Below are 23824 nucleotides of genomic sequence, written 5' to 3'. Positions count from 1 at the left end.
ACCTTGAATTGAAATTTGACTTGCTAACTATGCAGAAATTGTGACATATAGATTGGGCAGGGGAAAAAAACCCCAAGATTAAAATTCCTAAACAAAATAAAAATGCTTTTATTCTCTATTAAACTTTGTAAAATGTTCAATTGAAGGAATTCTAATGTGGTTAATAATTCATTAGTTAAAGGCAATCTCCTACCACAGAGGTCTTTGATCACTGAACTTCTTTTATGTCAGCACTCGTAATTCTGAGCTCATCGGTCCAGGAAAATAGCGAAGGGTATTTTGTGGCCTGAGGCTCACTGTGACTCTTGAGAGGATTAATAAATTCAGAACATGGCAGAATGCGATTTAAACGCAAAATATCAACTAGTTTCAAATGGAGATCTAATTTTAAATTAAGTCCTTTCTCATCAGTCAGCTGACTTGAAAAAGTTAAATGAGAAAAAGAAGTATCTGCTTAATAAGAGATGTAAAAATTCAAAAGTAAAGGTACACAGCTCACTATCAAACAGTCCAATAGAGTCTACTCTCTCAGAGACAGAGGCGTCAGGGACATGTTAAGCCGCTGTGAGAGCCCAAGGGGAGCTCACCATGCAGGCACTCCGCCTGCCGTCCTCCGTCTTTTCTTGTTTCACAGCTCCTGAAAAGCTACATATTTCGTCTTCAGTCCCAGGTTCTTGTTTGACCTTCACTTGATCAGACTTAAAACTAAGACTTGTCTTCTCGGTGGTTCGGCCTGATGATCCACAGCTAGTAAGAAAAGAAAAAAGGCCATGTGTTTGATTGTCTGATGTACATAAAAACAACTATATGAAAAGTAATGCCCATCAAGGTGAAAACAACAATTCACTAACTTCATAGGAGAAACCCTCAGAATGACATTAAGGAGTATGATAAATGAACAGATCAAACTAAAGGCAAATTTCATGGCCTGAAGCACTTACACTAAGTCATTAGGAATCTCATAAAGAACAATTCCCCCAAACTAGTGGTATAGAATGTCAGTGATCTCTTATTTCTATAAAATGTTCTTCCTACCCCAAAACTTAGTATACCACATCAATAGTATCAGTTCAGGAAGCCACCTCCAAGCAACCAGTACTTCAGCTTGTGAAGGTGGAGATTGAGAAGCGGATGAGCAGCCAATAACCCAACAGCCAGAAGGCCCTCATTTGAATCAATGCAGTGACAGATTAAAAAGATAGATGTGGGCCCTCCCTGGTGGCGCAGCGGGTTGAAGCACAGCATTGAGAGTCTGAGGCCGCTTCCACATGAGTTCGATTCCCGCCTGCCCCGGAGGTGACCACATGGTGTGGCAGGCCTCTCCTGACCCGCCCGCTGCTCCCCTCAGCAGTGTACTTCGTCTGTCTGCCTGTTCTGTTCCCCGCTCTGTCTCTGGTGAGGCCTCTCGCCGCCCCTGAGCCTCTGGCCTGTACCCCAGCTCTGTATGCACAAATAAAAAAAAAAAAAAAAAGATAGATGCATGGCTAACAGGTTCTAGCTAGTGCACAAAACAAAACTACTGGCAAGTAGCTGAATAAATAAGTTAAAATACAATGTTGATCAGTTTGTACATTCTGAAAACTGGTATTAAGTACTTGCTTGATTGTATTTTAACTTAACATACTCTTTTTTTCAAGCCCGTCACATCCACTGTTTCTTAGCGCTGTCCACCAAAAAGGAGTAAGAAACAATGAACAATGCAGGAGCACTGAGTGTCTCTAGTGCCCACAAAATTATTTCCAAACACCATTTCCCTACTAACAAGATCATTAAGAGAAATGGCTGGCTCTTGCCCTGAGGCAGAAAATGTGTAAGACAAACCTGGAATATCTTATAATAGGAAATAGGAAACAAGTAAGTCTATGTCTGTATAATATATATATTTAATTTACTTGTATTAGTTTTACATCAGGTGCTGTCCCCACAGAATTCCCATCACTGACCATGTACCATCACCTTAGTCCTTACGCTCCCCACCCCAACACCCCCACTCCCACAAATGTCTCTGATTTATAGCTGATTACTTTTGTTTAGTTTTGTTATATTGCTTTTTTAAAAAAAATGTTGTAATTTCCCCCTCTGATCCCTTACTTGATTTCCCTATATTCCTCCTCTAAGTAAAATGGCCCAAATTTTTCCTTTTCCTTTTGGGCTTATTTCACTGAGCATAATCCCTTCTAACTCCAACTCCATCCATGTTGCCACAAATGGCATTAGATTCTTTTTTTTTTTTTTTTTTTTGCTGAATAGTATTCCATTGTGTATATGCACCACATCTTCTTAATGCAGTCATTTATTTTTGGGCATTTGGGTCGAAAATAAGGAAATGTTTAAGATAACTATTAGCAATAAGATCAAGCCAATTTGGAAAAAGTTCTGACAAATCTAAGAACAATTAAGGCATGTATAAAAATAACATCTTTAATGCATTAGAGCATATATAAAATGTTGAAGTATATGAACGCGCAAAGGTCATAATAATTTAAAAATTCCTTGGTCACAGTTATAGTGCTGGGAACCAACTCATTATTATGCAAACGGGCTTAATAAAGAAAAAAAAAAGACATAATAATTAAAATATAATTTCTTAATACCAGCAAAAAACATATAAACATATGTACAGCTAGGCAATAATCGTTAATGGTCAGCTAGCATGAACAGTGGAAAGTGACCAGACTTGTGCTCCTGATGAAGGATACAGTACCACCGAAAAAGTGTATTATACCACCCCTCCCCAAATCAAATTTAAAGCTGATCAAACTTCTTTATCTACATACTTACAATGTATTTAAATGACAAGATAGGAGAAATGGAGGGACTCCACAGAACAATGTACTTCTTCAACAAGTAAATTGATTTTAACCTCAATGTATCTGCTGTGATGATGTATATATATATATATAGTTTATCTGAATCTAATTAAAAAGGCAATTATGGGCGGGCCCCCTGGTGGTGCAAGAGGTTAAAGTGCAGCATTATGAAGCTATTTGCAGCCACTGAGGAGAGTTCTGGATCCCCAGCCCAGGAGCTGACCTCACCATGCACAGACCTCTCCTGTCTCGCCCACTGCTCTCCTTAGCAATGTATTTCAGTAGATCTGCTTGTTCTGCTCCCCACTCTGCCTCTGGTGAATCCTTTTATCCTCAACATTACTGGCCTGTACCTCAATTCTTGTATGTATAAATAAATATTTTTTTAAAAAAGATAACTATGGGGAAAATTGCAAAATCTAAACATTAACTGACTTCTACTAAGGCTAAAGAATCAGTTGTTGATTTTTTCCTCAGGTTCTGAAGCTATAAATTTTAAACTTTCTTTAAATATATGTAAGTGACACATAAGAAATAGTCACAAGTGAAACTATATCAGATTTGTTTCAGAATAGTGCAGACCAAGGGAGAATAGATGGATGGAACACAGAAGAAGCAAAAGTATAGTGGAGAGTTCAATGTAATATTCATACTTTTAAAAATATGTATCTGAAATTTTCCATAACAACAATGAAGAGTTTATTCATTTAAACTCAACTGCCAACACTAGAGGACAGGGAAGACAAGACTGACCTTTAAGTTGGTCATTGTTGAAGCTGCGTGTTACCATGTAGAAGAGTCACTGTAACATTCTACTTAAAAAAGAGATGTTTGAACTTCTTCTTAACAACAAAGAGTTTATTTAAATTATTTACTACTCACCTGCCTCGACTGCCAGTACTAGAGGTACTAGGGGGTCTCACAGGTGTATGAGAATTAGATAAACCTGAAAAATGATTCAACAAGTGAGTTTCAAACCAGGTAATATTCACATTCTACCTATCAGTTACAAAATTCGTAAGGTATAACACATTTTACCAATCCCTTGAGCCAGTCTTAGTCTCAAGGTGAGAGATAGCAAACATCAGTCAACTTCTCTCAATTGAACACAGATACCTCTCAAAATCATTCTCTAAGCAATACTATGCGATCAGCAAAAACAATCCAGATTAAGAAAAAGCTATATGCCACCCACCACAAGTCACCCAGGGTAAATAGCCTACTCAGACTCCTTCAATTATTCTATCCTTTTTTAGTAGTCCTGCAGTAAGTATACTAAGCCTCAAAATGTAAAACAAAAAACTGAAAAAACGTATTAATGAGACATCATACACAAAAACCGCCTTTATATTTGTCTTTTTTCTAGAAACAGTGAGAAAGAAGTAACAATTTACTTAAAAAAAATATATCTGATAGCAACTTCTGCACTGCACTGTTGATCTTGGAATTGACTTATTCATTATAAAAGGGTCAATAAAACTAAATGGGATTTTGGAAGACCTAAGCTTATGGACTTGATTGATCACACTTTAAAAGTCACAGTAAACTTAAGATTCTTTTTTAAAATCTCAAGTTGAAAGTTCACTTGCCTTTCCTTGTTGTCTTTCTTAAAAATTTCAACTTTTGCATTCTTTTACACCTCATGTACACACACACACATACACAATGTGTGGTATGTACACACCACAGACTATGACATGACCCCAAAAAAGGGTGACATGAGCCATTTTCAATAAAATGGGAGGAATCGGAGAGAATTAGCTACAGCCAAGTACATCAGGGAAAAAAATACTGCCCATTTAAAAAGCAGGCAATTCAATAACGTAACAATAAAAACTAAGGGAGATCAACAAACACGGGGAGTATTCTGAGGCTCAGGAAGAAGGGAGAGAAAGGGGCAAAAGAACACAAGAGGTGGTAACTGGCAAAAGGGAAAAAATTTCAAACAGGAAAGCTTGATGATTTTAAAAGGTTCCCAACCACTGCTCAGGGAGGTAAAATGGTTTGGACCAGGAATGGCAGAGTGACCCGCTGGATCTCCACTAGGCTACAAAGTCAGTGGCCAGTCTCTGCTCCTCCCCTAAAAAAGACATGGCCAAATGCCAGTAACTTAAAAAAAAAAGAAAAAAAAAAACTGGGCTTAAGCCAAAAGAAACTCAACTAACCACCTGCATAACAAAAATAAGATGTGGGAGGTAATTGTGTCTACAAATCCATCAAAGAGCATGAATACAGCTAGGGGTTTGGGAAGAAGTAGATTAGAATTCTATACAGTTTACACTACAGACATATAATTACTTCAAGTAGATGTAAGCTGCCAACAGTAAGTGAAGAAAAATAATGATTTTTGACTTGTTACTATGATGGTTAATTAAGTGCTGATTTGGCTAGAACACTGTATCAAACTGGCCTAACAAAACCCAGCAGTGTCTTAGACATGCTTAATATGACAACTGGGTAAATTCTGAATAAAACACATCAACCTCAATGTGGGTGGCTTCATTCAATGAATCAAAGGCCAAAAGAGAAGAATTGAGGTCCAAAGAGGAAAAAGTTTGCTTTCAGACTCAAGACCAGCGTCCACTCTTCCCTGGGACTCCAGTCTGTTATGCAGGTTTCAGACTCACCAGTCTTACTAATCAAGAGCCAATTTCTTAAAGTCTCCCCTATTCTCTACCTTCTACTAGTTGTGCTTTGCTGAAGAAATCATGACTAATACATTTACTAAAAAGTAACTTTTCTTAAAGTATTAAAGAAGTGAAGTGATACAGCAGGTCCTTCCTTAAGCAAGAGCTTCGTTTAACATCATTTTGTTATAACATGCTGAGAAAAAAAGAATCCCAGCCAACTATGAATGAAACATTGATGGTTTTTCTTATCCATTATTTCACTTAAACTGTGGTTTACAAAAAAACTATTAACAACTTTAATAAGTGGGGGTTTACTGTACCTTGGTTAGCTTTACCTGATGATCCTGGTGATAGGGCAGAGGGTCCTGGGGAGGGATTCATGGTACTTGTAGGCTGTGGGGGTAGGTGACTGCCTGAGATGTATCTACTTAGTAGATTATCTAAACTACTTGAACCAGCATCTTCCAACTAAGAGAAAGAATGAAAGGACAAATTTACTTTGATTAAAACAGAGAAATTATTAATTCCATCAGTATAACTGCTTATGTTAACAATTTACTAGCAAAGAAATTAACCAAAATCAAACATTAGCTCCCCTGAAGATCTACACAATATAAAGCTTATGTGAATAAAGTTTTAATATTATTCAAGAAATACTTAACAGCTCAAGACAAAACTCAATTATCTAAGTCCTTTTTTTTCTACTATGAAAATAATTCTGATAACACTGACACTTCTGCTTTTTCTCAAGTTGATACAAGGTTCCTTTGTAATCAACATCCTTGCTCTCCCTTCCTTTATTTCAATATCCATAGTGGTGACAGAACAATTCACTCGAGCAGAAATTTGATCATGCCAGTACTTAACTTAGAAACTTTGGAAAGTTTATTCATATTAAACAGAAAGGCCTTATCCTGGGATATACTGCCCTTTACAGTGCACAAGGACTGAGTCCTTTATTCACAGGCACACCTTATTTTCACCTTACTTCCTTTCTCACACTGCAGATACTGCCATTAAAAAAAAAAGAAAGAAAGAAAGAAACGCGTCTGTGGCAGTCCTGCCCCAAACAGGCCTATCAGCACTGCACCTCCAATAGCAGGTGGTTACTCTATGTGTGAGTCGCCTATTGGTGATTCTTGTAACATTTCAAATCTTTCTTTTTTGTTATTCTTCTGTCATGGTGATCTGGGATCACTCACCTTTGATGTTACTAGATTGTTTTAGGGTGCCACAAACCATGTCCATATAAATCAGCAACCTAATCAATAAATGTTACGTTAAGTTCTAACTACTCCACCAACAGGCATCCCTCCTTTTCAGAGACACAAAAATACTGAAATTAGGCCACATAATAATTCTACAATGGCCTCAAAGTGTTCAAGTGAAAAAGAGAGTCAGATCTCTCTTGCTTCAAACCAAAAGCAGAAATGATTATGCTAAAAGAAGACAAAGAAGACGACAGGTTGAAAACCCAGAGGGCTTAAGGTATAAACAGCAGCTCAGAAGAGAAGTTCGAAGCTATTAAGAGTGTGGATCACTGACACAAGCTATGCAACGTCTATCGTCTGACAGATTCCGGGTAGATAGGGAAAAGCTCTGAAAAATCACTTTCCACTGCTAACTTATGTTATGACCTCCCTTTTTTGTATAATCGTAATATCAAAATATTCTGAACAACTTTCAGCTTACAATCGGATTGCCTCAGCAGCATAAGGCCTGACAAGCAAGCACTGCACCAGGTTGAGAAATTCCTCAAGTGACTTGACTACTAGTTGATAAATAAAAGCAAAAGGGCTGTTTTTGCAAAGTCTCTCTCACTGCCAGATGGAGGAAAACCCAAATCTCATCATTCTATTATCTCACCTAGCCTTCTATTCAGCTTCTAGAATTACTCAAACTTCCTATTGTCTGGCTTTTAGATGTGGAAATTCATCCACGTTGCCTGTTTTGGAACTAGTCAGGTTTTCTACTACCTGCTACACTTCAAAGGAATCCACAAAGTCTTCTGGCTAGTCTTGCAGGTCTTTAGATTAAGGAAATTCACCTATGTCTCCTACTCAGAGATTTGATTTTCAAGGAATTTCCTCTCCCTGCCTCCCAGGATGTCTCAGGTAGAAAAACAAAAACCCCATTAAGTAGTAGATAAGGTTTAAGGGACTTTTGTTTTAGTTAATCTCCACTATAGTAATACTAGTCTTAAACTTTGTGCACCTATGTACCTGTTTTTAACCTTGATTGACTTTAGCATGTTATAATCTCAAGTAAAGGTCAAAATGACCCCAGACTATTCTTAGAAAAAAAGATGATTGTAATCTCTCTGCCCAGTTCATGTGCTGATGCCATCCCACTGCTTGCTCCTAATGTATAAAATAAACTTCTACAAAAGGCAGAACAGGAAAATTTGCACCTGACTCCGACTTCCGTGTCTTCCTCACTCCCGCTCCCCTTTACTCCCCAATTTTTAGAATATCATCTCACCGACTTCATTCCCACCTTGAGACACTGCTTGTGTCAGCCTCTCAACAGCCTGAAATCGGGGCTGGTCCCCGACAGATCATGACGTTTCCTAACATCACATCAAAATGTTAGGTGAACCAGCAAATGCTAACATAGAAGCTGCAACAAGCTCTCAAGACCGGTTGAGATTATTAATGAAGATGCCTAAATAGTCAACAAATTTTCCACATACATGAAATAATCTTATATTGAAAGAAGATGTAATCCAGAACTTTCACAGCTAGAGTGGAAAAGAGAATCTTCTGCTTCAAAATTTCAAAGGAGAGGGTGAAAGCTAAAGCAGCTGAGGACTTTAAGTTGAAGTTTAGTGCTCATTAACCATTCTGAAAACCCTCGCACCCTTAAGAACTCTACTCTGTGCTCTATACACAGAGCTTTTAAGCCCACTGTCGAGACCTTTAAAATACTAGTGCTGACAATGCACACCCTGACTTCACAATACCCAGTGTGGCACCTAGATAAACTGTTACTAAGAATGCCAAATATTAAACATCACTTACTTAAGTAAATTGTTAAAATACATCTATTAATTATGATCTAACCTGAACAGAACTGAACGTTTATTTATCTATTCAAAAAGTTCAGGTTCATTATGCATCCCCTGCAAGGTCAAAATTACAAATGAATTATCACTGTCCCAGAAATAGACAATTACAGTGCATAATTTAAAAAGCAATTCAGGTTAAGAGAATTCTACTTAAGTAAATAGCTATTCTACACTGCGTGGGTATACTGATTAATGTTGGTAGGTCAACAGGCAAAATTGCCTTACATGTCTTTTCCATCTGTGTTCTAGTTATGCTACCTGTCCACTTCCTGTGTGCCAAGTTCCTTTTTACTATACAATGGAACTACAGGAGAAAATGTAAGTAATTCTTCAAAAGATGATAGATAGGCTTTCTTTATTTTTGATTCACATGGCTAACTATTTCTTACTGTAGTGTTTTTTCTGATAATCACATCTAATTGCTTTCGAAAGTAAAAAGGGTCAGTATAAAGATGTAGGTAAAAGGATGTGGAGAAACTAAAATCCTACACTGCAATGGTAGGAATGTAAAAAGATAACAACCATTTGGAATTTGGAAACAGTTTGACAATTCCAAATTCATTTAAACATACTATGGTATGATCCTATAATTCTACAACTAGATATTTACTGCACAGAAAATACAACTTTATATTCACACACAAAATAATTCTATGCGTAAGTGTAGGAAAATGGAAAAAAAATTTCCATCAATTTATGCACAGGTGAACAAATGTAGTCTTTCTGTACAATAGAATATTCAGTCATAAAAAGGAATTTAGTACTCATACATACTACAAAAACGGGTAAACCTAGAAAACATGGTAAATGAAAGAAGAAAGAAAAGGTCACCTACTATACAATCCCATTCACATGTAATGTTCAGAATATGCAACTCCACAGAAACAAAGTAATAACATTGGTTTCCAGAAGTTGAGGAAAAAATGACTGACTGTTAATGAGTACATAGTTTTTTTAGGGGTGATGAAAATATTCTGAAATTAGTGTTAATGGCTGTATAATCTCATGACTATACTAAGAAAAAAAAACCTTAAAATGTATATTCTTAAAATTTTACAGTATGTAAATCATACCTCAATTTTCAAAAGTAAAAGAGATTCAATACCATTTTTTTAAAAAAATTGTTTAAAAATTAAAGATGGAATGGAACATATGACAGTTTCTTGACCTGACTTTAAAACTCTTCTGGGTAAGATGGCAGGCAAAGCCTCACAGGGCCATTTCTCTCATAATTCCCAATATTTCAGATGTAGAGTGTTTATTCTTATTCCGAGAGGTCTAAGTAAGAACTGAACCAAAGTGACTAGCTCTAGGAAATGATACTATTTTTGACATATGCAAGCTTCCTTCTCCCTGTTTAACAACTGGAACCAAAGTCTTTGTTATTTCTTTATCCTTAATGCCCAGGGGCTTTAGCACACAGCAGTGCTTAGCATGTATAATCTCTGGTTGTTCAAGGAGCCTCAATACTCCACCTGTCCAGGTCCACAACCCAAACCACCTCCCTGCTATAGCTTGTCATCAGAAGTACAAAGTTTGAAGCCCAACCTTTCCCTCTAGTGATTGAAGAAAAGTCATTCAACAGGGCCAATACACATCATAAAATGATTTCAAACACTAGGCTGGAGTGCTTAATGTTTTTGTAATTCTTAAAATCCATGAAAATATTAAACTCCGATCACAGAAAGCATCCAGGGTCCAAGCGGCTTTGCCCCCTCCTGTTCCCATGCCGAGTACCTCACATGATGCAAGACATGACACCATGTAACTGTCAAAGGTTTAACTACATTTAACAATACAATGTCTTTACTTCACACTTAAATCATGAAAATTTCAGTTTTTCTTCAAGGAAATGTATGTGAAAGGGAAAGAAACACCTCAGATCCTCAGCCCTTCATGTTCGATCCACTCTCCCCTTTACCTCCCCTCCCCCACTCCAGTGTGTGCTCTTGTACCTCACCCCCCATCGATGTCCAGTATCTAGGTCTTCCAACCTGTCCCGTTCTCACTCCAATTTGTCTACACAAAGAGTTAACAGTTAACAATCTTTTTTGTACTTAAAACTGACAAAAGTCACCAACACATTTTGGCCCTAGGTCTCCTTGCTAGAGCTAAACTCTTCATCAAACACAAGGTTGCTGTGCAGGTGTGAGTAAGGGATAAACTGATCTATTGGGGCAGATGACATCCTGAATTTTAAAACCCTGAAGAGTGCTAGTTTTAGCACACATAACTTTAAAAAAAATTCAAATCTTTATATACAGCTCTGTGGGAGTTTCAAAAACATGTTGTACCTAAATTAAAAACAAACTGATACAATTCTTAAATCTCTCACTAAATTTAGATACAAACCTGAATGGGTGGAATATCTGGCAGGGATGGAAGGTTTTCTGGATTGGTAACTGAGGGGATTAGTTCTATTGCTGTAACAGACGGGCTGGTAGGACCTCGATTCGCATTTGCCATAGTAGCTGTAGTGGGGCTGGTTGGATTTACTGTGGTATTGTGCACTGACACAACAGGAAAGGGTCCAGCATGCCCCGGATTTGAATGCTGTTAGGAAAGAAAACACTATTACTTGATTTGCCAAGATATCCTAATACTATGTGCTATACCTTTACAGTAATTTTTACTTTAGGGGGCATACACATTGTTTGATACCTTTAGCTGATAAACAATAGGCCCTCTCAAAATTATACGAGTAATTCGAATAATTTGGCCTATTCATTTTCTGTTCATTTTTGTGTGTTTAAGGAAAAGTAGATCATTTTCGACCTGTCACCTTGATGACTTCATATCAGATTTAAATAAAGAGAGGATGTGGAAGTCTCTTAAGTATTCAAATATCAGACCAGGAAAGTCACTGTTTTGTCTACATTCTTCAATTCTTTTGCTTTTTAAAAAATAAGAATGGTTAACTTTAACATAACATATAAACTTAACTATAAAATGTCAAAATAAATAAAGCACAGTGACTATACAAATAATGCTATACTACAGACTGGAAAGTTGCTTGAGAGTGTTTTAATGATTTTTTTTTTTTTTTTTTTTGTTGGAAGTTCCCTTTAAAAAAAAATCCATTGTATCATTCTTCAATTTTGTACAAGTTATGGCTTCCCCATGAAATTCCCACCCTCAATTCACCCATATACTACCACCATAGTCCCTTGTGCTCTACCGCCCCCCCTTTCCTGGTCCTTTTCCCGCGTCCTCCCCTATAAAATGTTTCTGATCTATAGTTGCCCTATGATTTTGATTTTTACTTTATTATATTACTTTTTTTTTAAGACTTATTTACTTATGCATACAGAACTGGGGTACAGGCCAGGGGTGTAGGGGCAGTGAGAAGCTTCACCAGAGACAGAGTGGGGAGCAGAAGAGCCCAACTGACAAAGTACACTGCTGAGGGGCGCAGTGGGCAGGTCAGGAGAGGTCTGCCACGCCACAAGGGTCTCCTCTGGGGCAGGGGTCGAACTCATGCTGAAGTGACTTTAGCTTCTCAGTGTTGTGCTTTAATCCACTATGCCACCAGGGAGGGGCCTACTTTTTTTTTTTTTTTAATCACTTTTTTTTTTCTCTGCATTCCTCACACTCCTATAGGTGAGTCCATTTCAGTATGTTTCTTTTTCTGGCTAATTTCACTGAGCATAATCCCTTCAGCTCCATCCATGTTGCTGTAAAAAGCCTAAATTTATCTTTTTTCACTGTAAATAAACAACACCTTCTTGACCCAGTCATCTATTTTTGGGCATCTGGGTTGCTTCCATACCTTACCTATTGTAAATTGTGCTGCAATAAGCATAGAGGTACAGGTGTCCTTTGGACAGATTCCTAGGAGTAAATTTGCTCCATTTTTAATAGTCTGACAAACCTCCACTCAGCTCTTCATAGTGGTTGGAGCAGTTTGCATTCCCACCAGCAGTATAGGAGAGTCTCTTTTTCTCTACATCCTCACCAACATTTGTTGTTGCTAGTTTTTTTTAATTGGTGCCATTCTCACTATTGTAAGGTGGTATCTCATTGTGGTTTTTATTTGCATTTCCCTGATTACAAGTGATGTTGAACATTTTTTCAAATGCCTATTAGCCATTTGCATTTCTTCTTTGGAAAAGTGTCTTTTTAGCTCTTCTGTCCATTTTTTAACTGGGGTGTTTGTTTTTGTTGGGCTTCATTAGCTCTTTGTAGATCTTTGTGATCAGTCCTTTGTCCTTAGTATTATGTACAAAACTTCGGTGGGGTGTCTCTTTTGTTTTGTGTAGTCTCATTTGCTGTACAGAATCTCTTTAATCTGATGTAACCCTAGCTGTTTAGCTCTTCCTTCATTTTCTTTGCTTTAGGTGATGTGTCTTTAAAGATATTCCTGATGTGGATATCATGTAGTTTTTGCATATATTTTCTTCTACGTATTTTATGGTTTCAGGTCTTTTAAGTCTAATCTTTTAATCCATTTTGAGTTGGTTTTGGTGCATGGTGTGAGGCAGTGATCTAGCTTCTTTTGCATGTAGCAGTCCAGTTTTCCGAGCACAATTTTTTTTAAAAGATTTATTTATTTATGCATGCAAGTGCTGAGGTGCATGCCAGAGGTGTGAGGGGTGAGAGGATTCACCAGAGACAGAGTGGGGAACAGAACAGGCAGACGGACTGAAACATACTGCTGAGGGGAGCAGTGAGAAGATAGGAGACATCTGCCACTCCACATGGGTCACCTCCCTGCTGGGGAATGGAATTCATGCAGTGGCTGCTGAAGGCTTCATAGTGCTGCACTTCAACCCACTGTGCCACCAGGGAGGGCCCAAGAGAATGTATTTTTTTAAGTCCTTATCACAAACAAAAAATTAGTTGTAACTATGTCTGGGAACAGATGTTAACTAGATTTATTATGGTGATCATTTCTCAAATACATATAATGAATCATTATGCTGCATGTTTGAAGCTAATATAATTGTATACATCAAGTACAGCTTAACAAAAATAGTTTACTCATGTAATCTGTGCGTTTAGTTATAGTAAAAAATGAATTTATAAACAGAAACATGACATCAACTCCTGACTCTAATACTGAGTGACCTTTTTTTCAAAATATATTAATAGTTTATTTTTACGTAATTTTGTACATTTTTAAAATGTACAAAATCATCTCAATTGTAATCCCTGTGGGTTTAATACTGAGTGACCTTTACACAATGCACATAATCTCTGTAATTCAAAATGTAGCTAATGTTACCTGACCAGCCTCATTACAAAGACTGTTCTGAGGACTATTTAACAGTGATGAAAATCTTTGGAAATTTCTACACCAAAATATGTAAAGTATTTATAACTTATAATTTCTAACATTCAGTATTTCTGCAGGGACACTAAAGCCAAAGGACAAGTTCTGTAAGCAAATGTTTGGTCTGATCTAGCTGCTTCTGCAACCTTTCCAAAAGGGTGTACCGGCTCCCAGGCAGCACTCAGATTTTCCATGTCCTAGGGGCTTGTGGGGTGTGGACACTTTTAAGGAAATGAATGTCCAGATCCTCAACCTGCACATACACATTTTTCTAAGTGAAACCAGACTTACCTGAGAATGTGGCATGTTCTCCTTTCCTACGACTACTTTCCTAAGTGCCCAACTATCTGTCTAAAAAAAAAAAACCCCAGTTGATCTTTGCTGGTAATTAATCTTTTGAAAAAAAAGATTAATTTCATTTATTAATGCATACAAGAACTGAGGTACAGGCCAGGAGCTGCAGGAGGGGAAAGAGAGTGTGTGAGAGGATTCATCAGAGACAGAGGGGGGAGCAGAACAGACGGATCTACTGAAACACATTGCTGAGGGGAATAGCAGGGAGATAGGCGAGACCTACTGTGCCCTGTGGGTTAGCTCCCTGGCCGGGGATTGAACTCGTGTTGCAGTGGCTACGGATAGCTTCATAGTGCTGAGACTCAACCCCCTGCATCACTAAAGAGACCCCAATTAACAATCTTACTCTACCATGAAGGTAACAAAAAACTGGAGACAAGCAATGTGCAATGGGAAAAAATAGGTGCCATGGTGTTACAATCATGACTGACTCCAAACCCTGGATATCAATCTTTCAGTAGGTTTTACTTGATGATCATCAATAATGAAGAAAGACCTGAAGAAATTATCAACTAATAAAAGACAGAGAAAACATTTGGATAATTCATTGTGAGTTTCAGCTTATAATGTAGAAAAAGACCAAAGAATTGAGGAAGATCTTTTTTAATCCCAGTTACATGTTTTTGCTAATAAGTATCTTGAGCATCAAATGCGAACAAAATTTTTTAAGTGAGTAGTAACAGTTGGTAACAGACACACAAATGTAAATGCACATGGATGGAGCTGGAAGGGTATAAGTCAAATAAGTCAAAAGGAAAAGGGAAAATATGGGATGGTTTCATTTACAGGCGGTAAATAGGGAAACCAAACAAGGGCTAAGGAAAGGGGAAAAAGACAAAGACATGCAGCGAAGGAGGGAAGAGTGGGGTCAAAGCAGAAGAGGGAAGAACATGAGGGACTGTGGTGATGAGTGACTTGGTGGTGGGAATTTTATGGGACTATACCTGAGACGGAAAGCAAACACGGAGCAAAAATGAACAATGATGTAAAAATATATACATGTGTGGTTAATAAGAAATGTTAAGTGAGTAGAAAGGGAAAATAAACTCCATCTAGATCGCCAAGAAAAGTGCATTTAAAGGAATTTTATTTCCTATATTTTCTAATATTCTTAAAACTATGTAAATATATCCCTATTTTTGAACTGGTAATTCAGTAGGAAAACATTTCAAAATGTCCTTTTAATACTGTCACTGGAAAATTAAGAATTTTTAAGGTAGACATTTTCCAGCATAAAATTACAAGTAAATATAAGCATGTTAAGATAAAATTCTGTAGCAGAAGTTTAAGTTCAAGGAAAAATGGAATTATAAAATTTTCACTTTAAAAAATGAGTTTACCATGGTTATTTTGGTTTCAGTAGGTTGATTTACAAGAATGATGTAAGATTTTATCTTATATATTTGTTTACAATATGCCAGAAAGTATGTCCTCTGCAACTATTAAAACTTAAAGTTAAAATGGAACTTTTAAATGTCAACCTTCAACTGTGATGTGTACTAGTCAAAAAATCTCTCTAGAGCACTGGACTAAACAGGTCCACTGCTTAGGCCAGTACTTGTTCAACGTTTTTTTCACCAGATGATTCTAAAAGTTAAAATGTATGTAAAAGTAGTCTCACTTTATAATCACACCTCCTATATACATAAAATCAACTATATTTAATCAAAGATTAGAAAATATGCTTCCATTGTCATTTTATTTTTAAGAGTAGACATATGTATGTCCCAAAAAGGACAATGTGTAGAAAAACCCAAAAATGTTATATACAGCATAACTATCGTTTTCAAAGTCCTTTTAATAGTTAATTTCAAAATGTAGGACTAAAAAAGCAGAGAAACAATTTCAGGAAACTAGGTTCTAAACATGATTCTTACCACTATTGCCTGTCATTATGGGCAAATAGCAATAGCTTTTGTTTTTCACTTCTGCAAAATAAATTAGGCACCAGGATAGGAGCCTGGGTCCTTCAACTCATAGTATATGGAGTATATGGGGGTTTAATGAGGTCAAAGCCCTTAAAGTTGCATACAAAATTTTAGGTATATATGTGTCTTCCAAGGCAAGAAGAAACATCAAAGGCTACACCACCTCCCCCACCCACCACAATTAAGAAAAATGTTGTCTTTTAGTTTTAAAATTGTATGACTCTTACAAATGTAACTCTAGGCATACTTGTCTTTGGAGGTGTGGCTGCATCATGGAATACTGAGGGCCGCTGTGCCTGGGTATTCCTGGTATTCGGGCAGCATTCTGAGCCAATCTCATCTGATGTGCTTGGAAAGCTCCACAGTTCATGTTGCCTCTTTGCATTGTTTGCACACTGATCAATCTTGGAGGCTATAAAAGGCAGAGATAGCATTTAGGTGGTATATTTTAAAAAGCTTCTTTCAATTAAAAAGCACTGAAGTTAAAAAAAAAAGTCAGGGTAGAAGGATATAGAAGTAGAAAATTTAAGTCGTTCTCCTCATCTCTAGTCCCAACCCTCTTCTTTTAGTATATTCACTTGCTTAAGGCCTATCAACATTAATTTATTCAATCCGGGATTAGTAATTTTGATTTGGATGATCTAAGAAAACAACAGGAATGGGAAAATTTGAACAAATGCCCAAAGAACCTAACAGATCTTATAGACAGACAACCTGGCCCAACACTACATACAAAAATCGGAAAAGGCCTAGCATGGAGATAAGAAAACTTGTGCATTTTCAAGAGTGCTAGTGAGTTAATTTTGTTTCTCTTGGTAAACATCTGCTCATAACCCTTTGTGTACCTTCCCCACATGCCTGCCATTCCTAGAACAAACACTCAAGTTAACTTTCTGAGCTCTGTCCCTGCTTATACCGGATAGAAGGAAAGATGCAGTCCGCAGGCCCTCGTCATTTACACCAGGAACAGTGAGGCAACTCTCACCTGCTGCTGCAGCATCTGCGGGGCCGTCTGCCTGGGGTGCTGCTGTGTTGTCGTCGTCGTAGTCGGTGCAGGCGCAGGTGGCTGCTGCATCCTCATCTGTTGCAACTGCTGATGTTTCTGTGCATACACTTGTTGCTGCATGTGCTGGAGTCGAAGTTGTGCTAAGTTAATCTGTCCAGGAGTTTTACTAATGTGGTTTGTCCCTGGAGGAACTTGCCCGACTACAACATTAGGAGTATAACCAGGAGCTGGTTTACTCTCTATTACTAGATTACCTAAAGGATTTAAAAAATGAGAATAATTTACATGTAACCAACTAAATCACTTATTTTGTGGATTACTCACTATCCTCTCCTCTTTCCTCTGACAATTATTAACACTCAAAGCATCCAACAGTACAGTAGAGATGGGAACTAGATGAATACCTGAAACCTAATAGAGTCCAAAGCCAAATAATTACCTTTTGATTACTTTGACTTTGAGTTACACCACCTGCACTTACTCTTTATTTACAAAGATGTACAGAAAATTAAAGCGTTGAAAGAGACAGTCCTAGAGGAGGCCCATCCATATAGTATAAGTCAGTTCTCTCCTGTCAAGAGTCAAGGAAACTCAAAATTGCTAATGCTGATTTCATGTGCCTTAGAACTCCAAAAATGGTTTAAGGACGGAGTACGGATTGCTACACATCTGTCTTGTTTGGAAATGCTGAATGTTTCAAACACATAGCCATAGAAAAAGACAATTTTCTTTGCTTCTCAGGAGCCTATGGCTTTCTAGAAATGGAAAGCAATTTTTAGGAAGGTTTAACCTAAGGTGGTAGCAAAATTTTCCTGTGAACAGCCCATCAGTATTTTAGGCTATGTATACATCATAAGATCTGCCATATTTTTTTTTTCAAAATCCTTGATAATATAAAAACTAAACAGCTATCTTAACACACACACAAAGTGTTATACCCTGTCTAAGGCTATCAATGAATCTGAAGAACCACACCGACTGCCATTCCACATAAGGCCACGCACCTCTCTTTCTAGTTTCCAACGCTGAAGACTTGACTACTTTGAAAGTGAGTTTACTTAACTCTGCAGATGCTCCAATTGTTGGGAAGTTTGTTTTTATGCTACTTGTTTATTTGTAATTGAGCTACCTGTCTCTCTCTCTTTGACTTTTACCTACGGTCCTCAGGTCCACACTGTGGAGCAACAAAACGAAGTCCACTTCTCTCCATGTGACAGAGCTACTCTTATGTTTCAAACACTTCTCAGGACACGACTTTCACACATCAGCATCCTGGAGGTCCTCCTCTAGGGGATAATCTGGTACAATTAATATACAAACTACTAAGCATCTAAGAAAGTCTTCCAGAGGATGAAGATCTGTTTTCTAAGATTTCCATATCAAATACCCAGGATCAATTTTAAAAGATGGGGGTGAGGGGGAAATGATATGCATTAAATAGAAACTATACAGAGGACACTCAACCTCCTTAATTATGTAATGAATATAGCTCTCGTGAGCTTTCAATGATGATAGTATATCCCGAGAAGTTCATGTTAGAATGAAGATACTAAGTTCTTAAAATTTGTTTGAGATGCTTTCTTCTAATTCAGAGCTATAGATTCTATACATATACATATACACACATATATTTTTAAAGAACTAATTATTTCTCACCTAAATTGACTACATTCTTTGCCCAGAAGGTGGGATCACAATGGAAGCGTATTGCTCCATTAGCAGCAGGGACAGGATCACACCGTGCTTTCAAAATATGGCGCAATTGAAAAGTAATCTTAAAGGGAAAAAGTCCACATTAGTCTTAAGATCGAATATTCTTGAGAAAATATGCAATGCAAGGTAAAGACATTAAGCCCATGTAGCCCTTCAGCATCGGCCTCAGAGGCAACAGTAAATCATGTTTAAAAGCTAAATAAATGATCAAATTCATATGCTTGAGTTTCTGACATATGCAAAGACCAACTACATGTCAATAGCAGATAACTTCAAATTACACTCACATGAAATTTTAGAAAGTAACAGGTATTTTCTAATAATTACTGGGTATTAGACCATTAGACTAAGGTTACCACCTACATCCCAGGGTAGAGGGGAACTAGGAAACTGTGGGGAATAGAAATTTTCTGTATCTTGATGTGATGATAGTTAATTTGCCAAATTCAAAATCTGTACTTCCAACAAGTGCCATTCATGATACGTTTAAACTTCGTGAATATGACTGTGTTAACTCCTGTAATTACATTATTTTCAGGAAAGCCGACTCACAGAAAAGTAAAAACACCGTGTGCCTTACCAGTCGCTTGCTGTACAGCAGTGCTGTGCTGCTGCCGCTTGCAATTGCCCAGTTTGTAAAGTTCATGACATGCTTCACCTGCCGGGAAAGGCCTGTGATGTCATTTTGCTGCTGTAGTAACTTCATCTGTCTTTCTTTTGTGACATTCTGAAACAGAACAAGAGATTCACTGAAGAAGTTTATGGGGGAGGGAGGGGAGAGCTCGTAATTGCACTAGCAACTAAATATATGACCTCTGTATTTTTAAAATGGGGTTAAGTTGGCATGCTCCTCACTTACTAGCTCTGTAAGCAAAAGAAATGTCACAGAAAGAGTTGGACTAAAATAATTTTCTAGGATAATTATTAGGATGTTCCACCTAGAGAAATTACTATTATTTGCTGCCTCTCTTTTCCCGTAGACATCTTAGTGTCTACGTATTAGGTTAATCCATTATAAATTCTGTAGCACAATGAGAAAAACTTTAGAAATAATTTTACATAATCTTGACTCACTACACTTTTGAAAGAAAAGAAAGTTTTGTGTTTTCAGTGCCATCTACTGGTGTGGCATACAAAGTCAAACTGAATGAGAAAGATAAATTTCAGAGGTGTAAGAGAAATCAGGGAACCTTTTCTCCAAGTTCATAAAGAACAAGGGAATCAGTAAGGGCTGAAGGGAAGACCATATTGGGGGAAGTGCTGCAAAGGAAAAATAAATTGCTTTCTGGGGACTAAAATTCCCTGAAGAGGTAGGTGATGACTTATGTACTTTGACATTCAGCATGCCATACGTTATTTTCTTATAAAATAGATTCAACTTGGTTTAATGCACTATTTTTTCCTCCCTAAGGAGTAAGCTGCTCATTTCATAATGTAAATCAGTGGATAAAAAAACTAAATTGAATTTTGCTGGATAACTTACAACTTTCCCTAAAAACATTCCACCTAGAAATCTTAGGAAAACCTCTATTTCCAATGTTTTGGGGCATTTCATACTTTAAAAAAAATCTATGTAAATTGTCACCATGTTAGAAATATCTGGCAACCTTATCACTGGGTATTAATATTATTATAGCATCAAAAGTTCTTGAAAGGATTTGAAAACACTCAGCCCTGCAGTTTAAATGACATTAAGTACTGACATTAAGTGAAAAGATAACAAAATTAGCTGCTGCTAAGTTCTCTTTATTTATACCACCTTTCTGAAAATCAAAACCTATCAGGGTTAAATGCACAGTAAAGAGAACTTGAACACTGAGTGAAGTAGTTTTTGTGCCATTGTTCTGCAATAGAAAAAAAAAATCTCAGAAGACAAAGAAATTCGGAAGAAAAACTCTACTGACACAAATTTCATTTGTGCTGAGTAAAATTTTACAACATTTTATGAAGTAATCAAACGGGGAAAATTTTAGTTTAAAAGTAATGAAAATTAAAATCATCAAATTTAGTTTGCTTGAACGGTTAAAGTAGTTTAAATTTCTTCTATTCAGTGGTGCAGAAAATATAATTCCATGTCATCTGAGACTATTTAAAATCACAAAATTTTGAGAACCAATCAACTGTGATGATCAGAGATGATGCTTAGATAAAATTTAGAGTTAACATACTGACCAGATTCTCTTCTGGAAATTCTATCCACATGTTAATCTCAAAACATACAATACAAAGACCTAATACAACAAAATTATCAGCTAGTGCAGTTTGTAAATTTCAAAAAATGAGCATTTTTAGCAAAACTATGAAAATATTTTCAAAATAATGTAAAACACACAAGTGAGTCAAGCAGAAACTCAATATGCACTCATATAATTTAAAATGAGGGCCTATTTGTGGGGGTGGAAAAAAAAAGGGTGAATGCGATGCATCAGCTTTATCTTCATTTACATCACATTTTAAGAATCACTCTTTCATTCCTAAGAGGAAATGCTACCTATTAATTTAGACAGCTAAAATTAGTATTATTAAAAAGGGATGCAAGGTAACTATCTTAATAAAAGTTTTGTTTTCCAATAGAATATGAAATTTTTTTTATTTACTGTACTTCCATACCCAACCCCCGACCAATCTAAAAAAGCTTTCAAATAAACATTTAAAATAGCTAAAGAGCAAGAGAAGCAGTTTTTGTTTTATTTTGGCTTTGAACCGTACCTCTAGCTGCTGTAAGAGAGATTTTCCTTTCTTATTAATTTCATTGATAAGGGTGAAAATGGCCACTTTAATTTCCTGTTCTACTCGTTTGTTAGTCTCATTTACTTCTTTTATCCTGAATAAGAGAAATGCATCATTAGGTTATCAACTTATCCTACGTCTCTGAATCATCAACTGTACAGAAATTCATCCAACTGGGCACTTAACCAAGTAATTAATATTAAACCTCTGTCAAAATGTATATCTTATGTTTCAGCAGACCTGACCACTCAATTTTGTCCAAACAAGTTAGGTATATAGACAAAGAATAAACTAAATATTTAGTCATTTTAAATTGAACTCACAAAGGCCACTTTATTAATCTGGGTTAATCTAGATCGAAAGAGTCAAGTAGAGCGTGAAGTCAGAGCTCTTTAGCTCCTGCCATGGATGTGTACGACACCTAACAGTCGCTGGCTACTGTCAGATCTGGCAGATCATCCTATTTAATCTTAATGCGCTTAAGAACTATGTGCAAAAGAACAATGCTGCAACCAAGAATTATCTTTTGAGATAGCAGGAATTAAGCTTACAAGCATTTATTCTCACTTATAACTTAAACCACTTCCAATGTGGGTTCTCACACATTATCTCCCCTTCCAAAGTTTCTTCTGTATATAATTAGGGCAGAAAAATACATTGAGTCCATTTTTAAAAAGTTAACATGTTTCTGAAATAGGGATAAATGCCCATTTAGGTTATGAAAGTTTTGGTTGCAAATATAAAATAGCTGATATCCTACTACTATTTACAAAACAGGAAGAGGGAGAATACCTTCAATAAAACATCTATTTGTTAATGAACAACCTTAAGAAGACTGCCTTCAACACTTATACATTCTATAAATGTATAACTATAACGTATATTTTTAATCCCTAAATTGTCTTTCATTGCCAAATTCAAACTGAATAACTATTATACTCTGAGTCAGAAACGTGTGTAACTTCCCCCTCCTTTGTCTGTACATCAGTGCTTGTTTGGGCACTTATTTGAAATTTTTATTCAGTTCTCTCCATATTAAAGCAAGTGGAAGACATTTTCTTAAAATGAAAATGCTGATTACTAGTGATAAGAAATAAAGGACTCAAAATGACTCAGCCAAAAACTGAATTTATTATGCATGCTGAAAGCAGAGAACATGTAGGGCCACGGTAAGGCCTCATTAGATTTAAACAGATGATGTGCTGTATGTTCAACTGTGAAGGGAGAGAAAAATGAACACACACTGATAAATTGGAGATATATCATCTTATAGGGGATTATTAGAAAATTTAATACTTTTTTAATGCTTTCTGGAGATGAACTCATTAATTTCTCCAACCCTCTGCAATCTTATACATTTCTTATTCTGCTCTTTCATACAAGTTTAGGAATAATATGCAAAATATAGAAAAATATGGAACTCCCTATCATTTCTCTGAAAGTGGACATCCAATGGTCATTTATGACAAGACAGTTATCTTCTCCAACAACATCCACAACACAACGAGTAATATAACTAAAAGAGCCTGACATTTCACTAAGTACTAGACATCCTTGGCTAATGTGCACATACATATTAACATATAACCTACAATTTAGAGATTACCTCTTAGATTACCTCTTACAATTTAGATTACCTCTAAATTGAAATTGTAGATTACATGTTCCTTTTCAATAACTTAAAGATGGAAGTTCTACCATCTTAAGTCTAAATGATAATGCAAGTTTTTTGAGTATCTACAATGCACCATTTTAATCATCATAAATCAATGAAATTTCAATATTCTAAAAGGACTGAAAAATCCCAGCATTTGTGAATCTAAGGAACAACAAATATTAACCTATTCATACTCCAGGAATGAACAAGTTTTATTTATAGTACTTCCAAGTGTGTGCATTTACAGTCCTAATCCTGGTAAGACTCCTTAGTTACAGAATTTACTTCCAATCTAGAAATGAACCAAAATAGAAATTTTTAAAAACTGTTGATAAAAGAAAAAAAAAATAGCTAACATCAAGGATTTTACTATTTGTCTGAAATGATACTGCCTATTCTTCTTAAGAGTACTGCTACTGAGTAGTAAGTAGTTTTAATGCTTACTTTACAGATGGCAAAATAAGTCTGGCCACCACTCTTTTTACTCTATACGTTGTGTTCCCATTGCTAGTTTAAATTTTAAATTCTCTGTATGTTAAATGTGTTTTCTACATTTAACTAAAGTTTTACAAAGACCAAAGTTGACTTATAGCCCAAATTCAAATCATAACATTTAGCCCCTAAAAAAGGGTGTGCCATATATGCGTAATAAAGGCA

General features: G+C 36.5%; 1 protein-coding gene across 1 annotated transcript in view; it reads right to left on the bottom strand.

Moving 5' to 3' along the window:
• Positions 1–23824, bottom strand: part of TRIM33 (tripartite motif containing 33) — a 58083-nt gene that overhangs the window by 8707 nt on the left and 25552 nt on the right. The window contains exons 6-14 of the mRNA XM_004689489.1: positions 21490–21604; positions 19361–19507; positions 18724–18841; positions 17047–17321; positions 16309–16473; positions 10860–11060; positions 5776–5908; positions 3693–3756; positions 588–747 (exon numbers count right to left, since the gene is read on the bottom strand). Of these exons, the coding sequence (XP_004689546.1) occupies positions 588–747; positions 3693–3756; positions 5776–5908; positions 10860–11060; positions 16309–16473; positions 17047–17321; positions 18724–18841; positions 19361–19507; positions 21490–21604 (1378 nt within the window). The remainder of the gene's footprint in view (positions 1–587; positions 748–3692; positions 3757–5775; positions 5909–10859; positions 11061–16308; positions 16474–17046; positions 17322–18723; positions 18842–19360; positions 19508–21489; positions 21605–23824) is intronic.

Source organism: Condylura cristata, unplaced genomic scaffold, assembly GCF_000260355.1.
Source record: "Condylura cristata isolate star-nosed mole 26May11 unplaced genomic scaffold, ConCri1.0 scaffold00026, whole genome shotgun sequence".
Classification (NCBI taxonomy): Eukaryota; Metazoa; Chordata; class Mammalia; order Eulipotyphla; family Talpidae; genus Condylura; species Condylura cristata.
The sequence above is the reverse complement of the archived record's forward strand: the minus strand, read 5'-3'. Positions and strand labels throughout refer to the sequence as shown.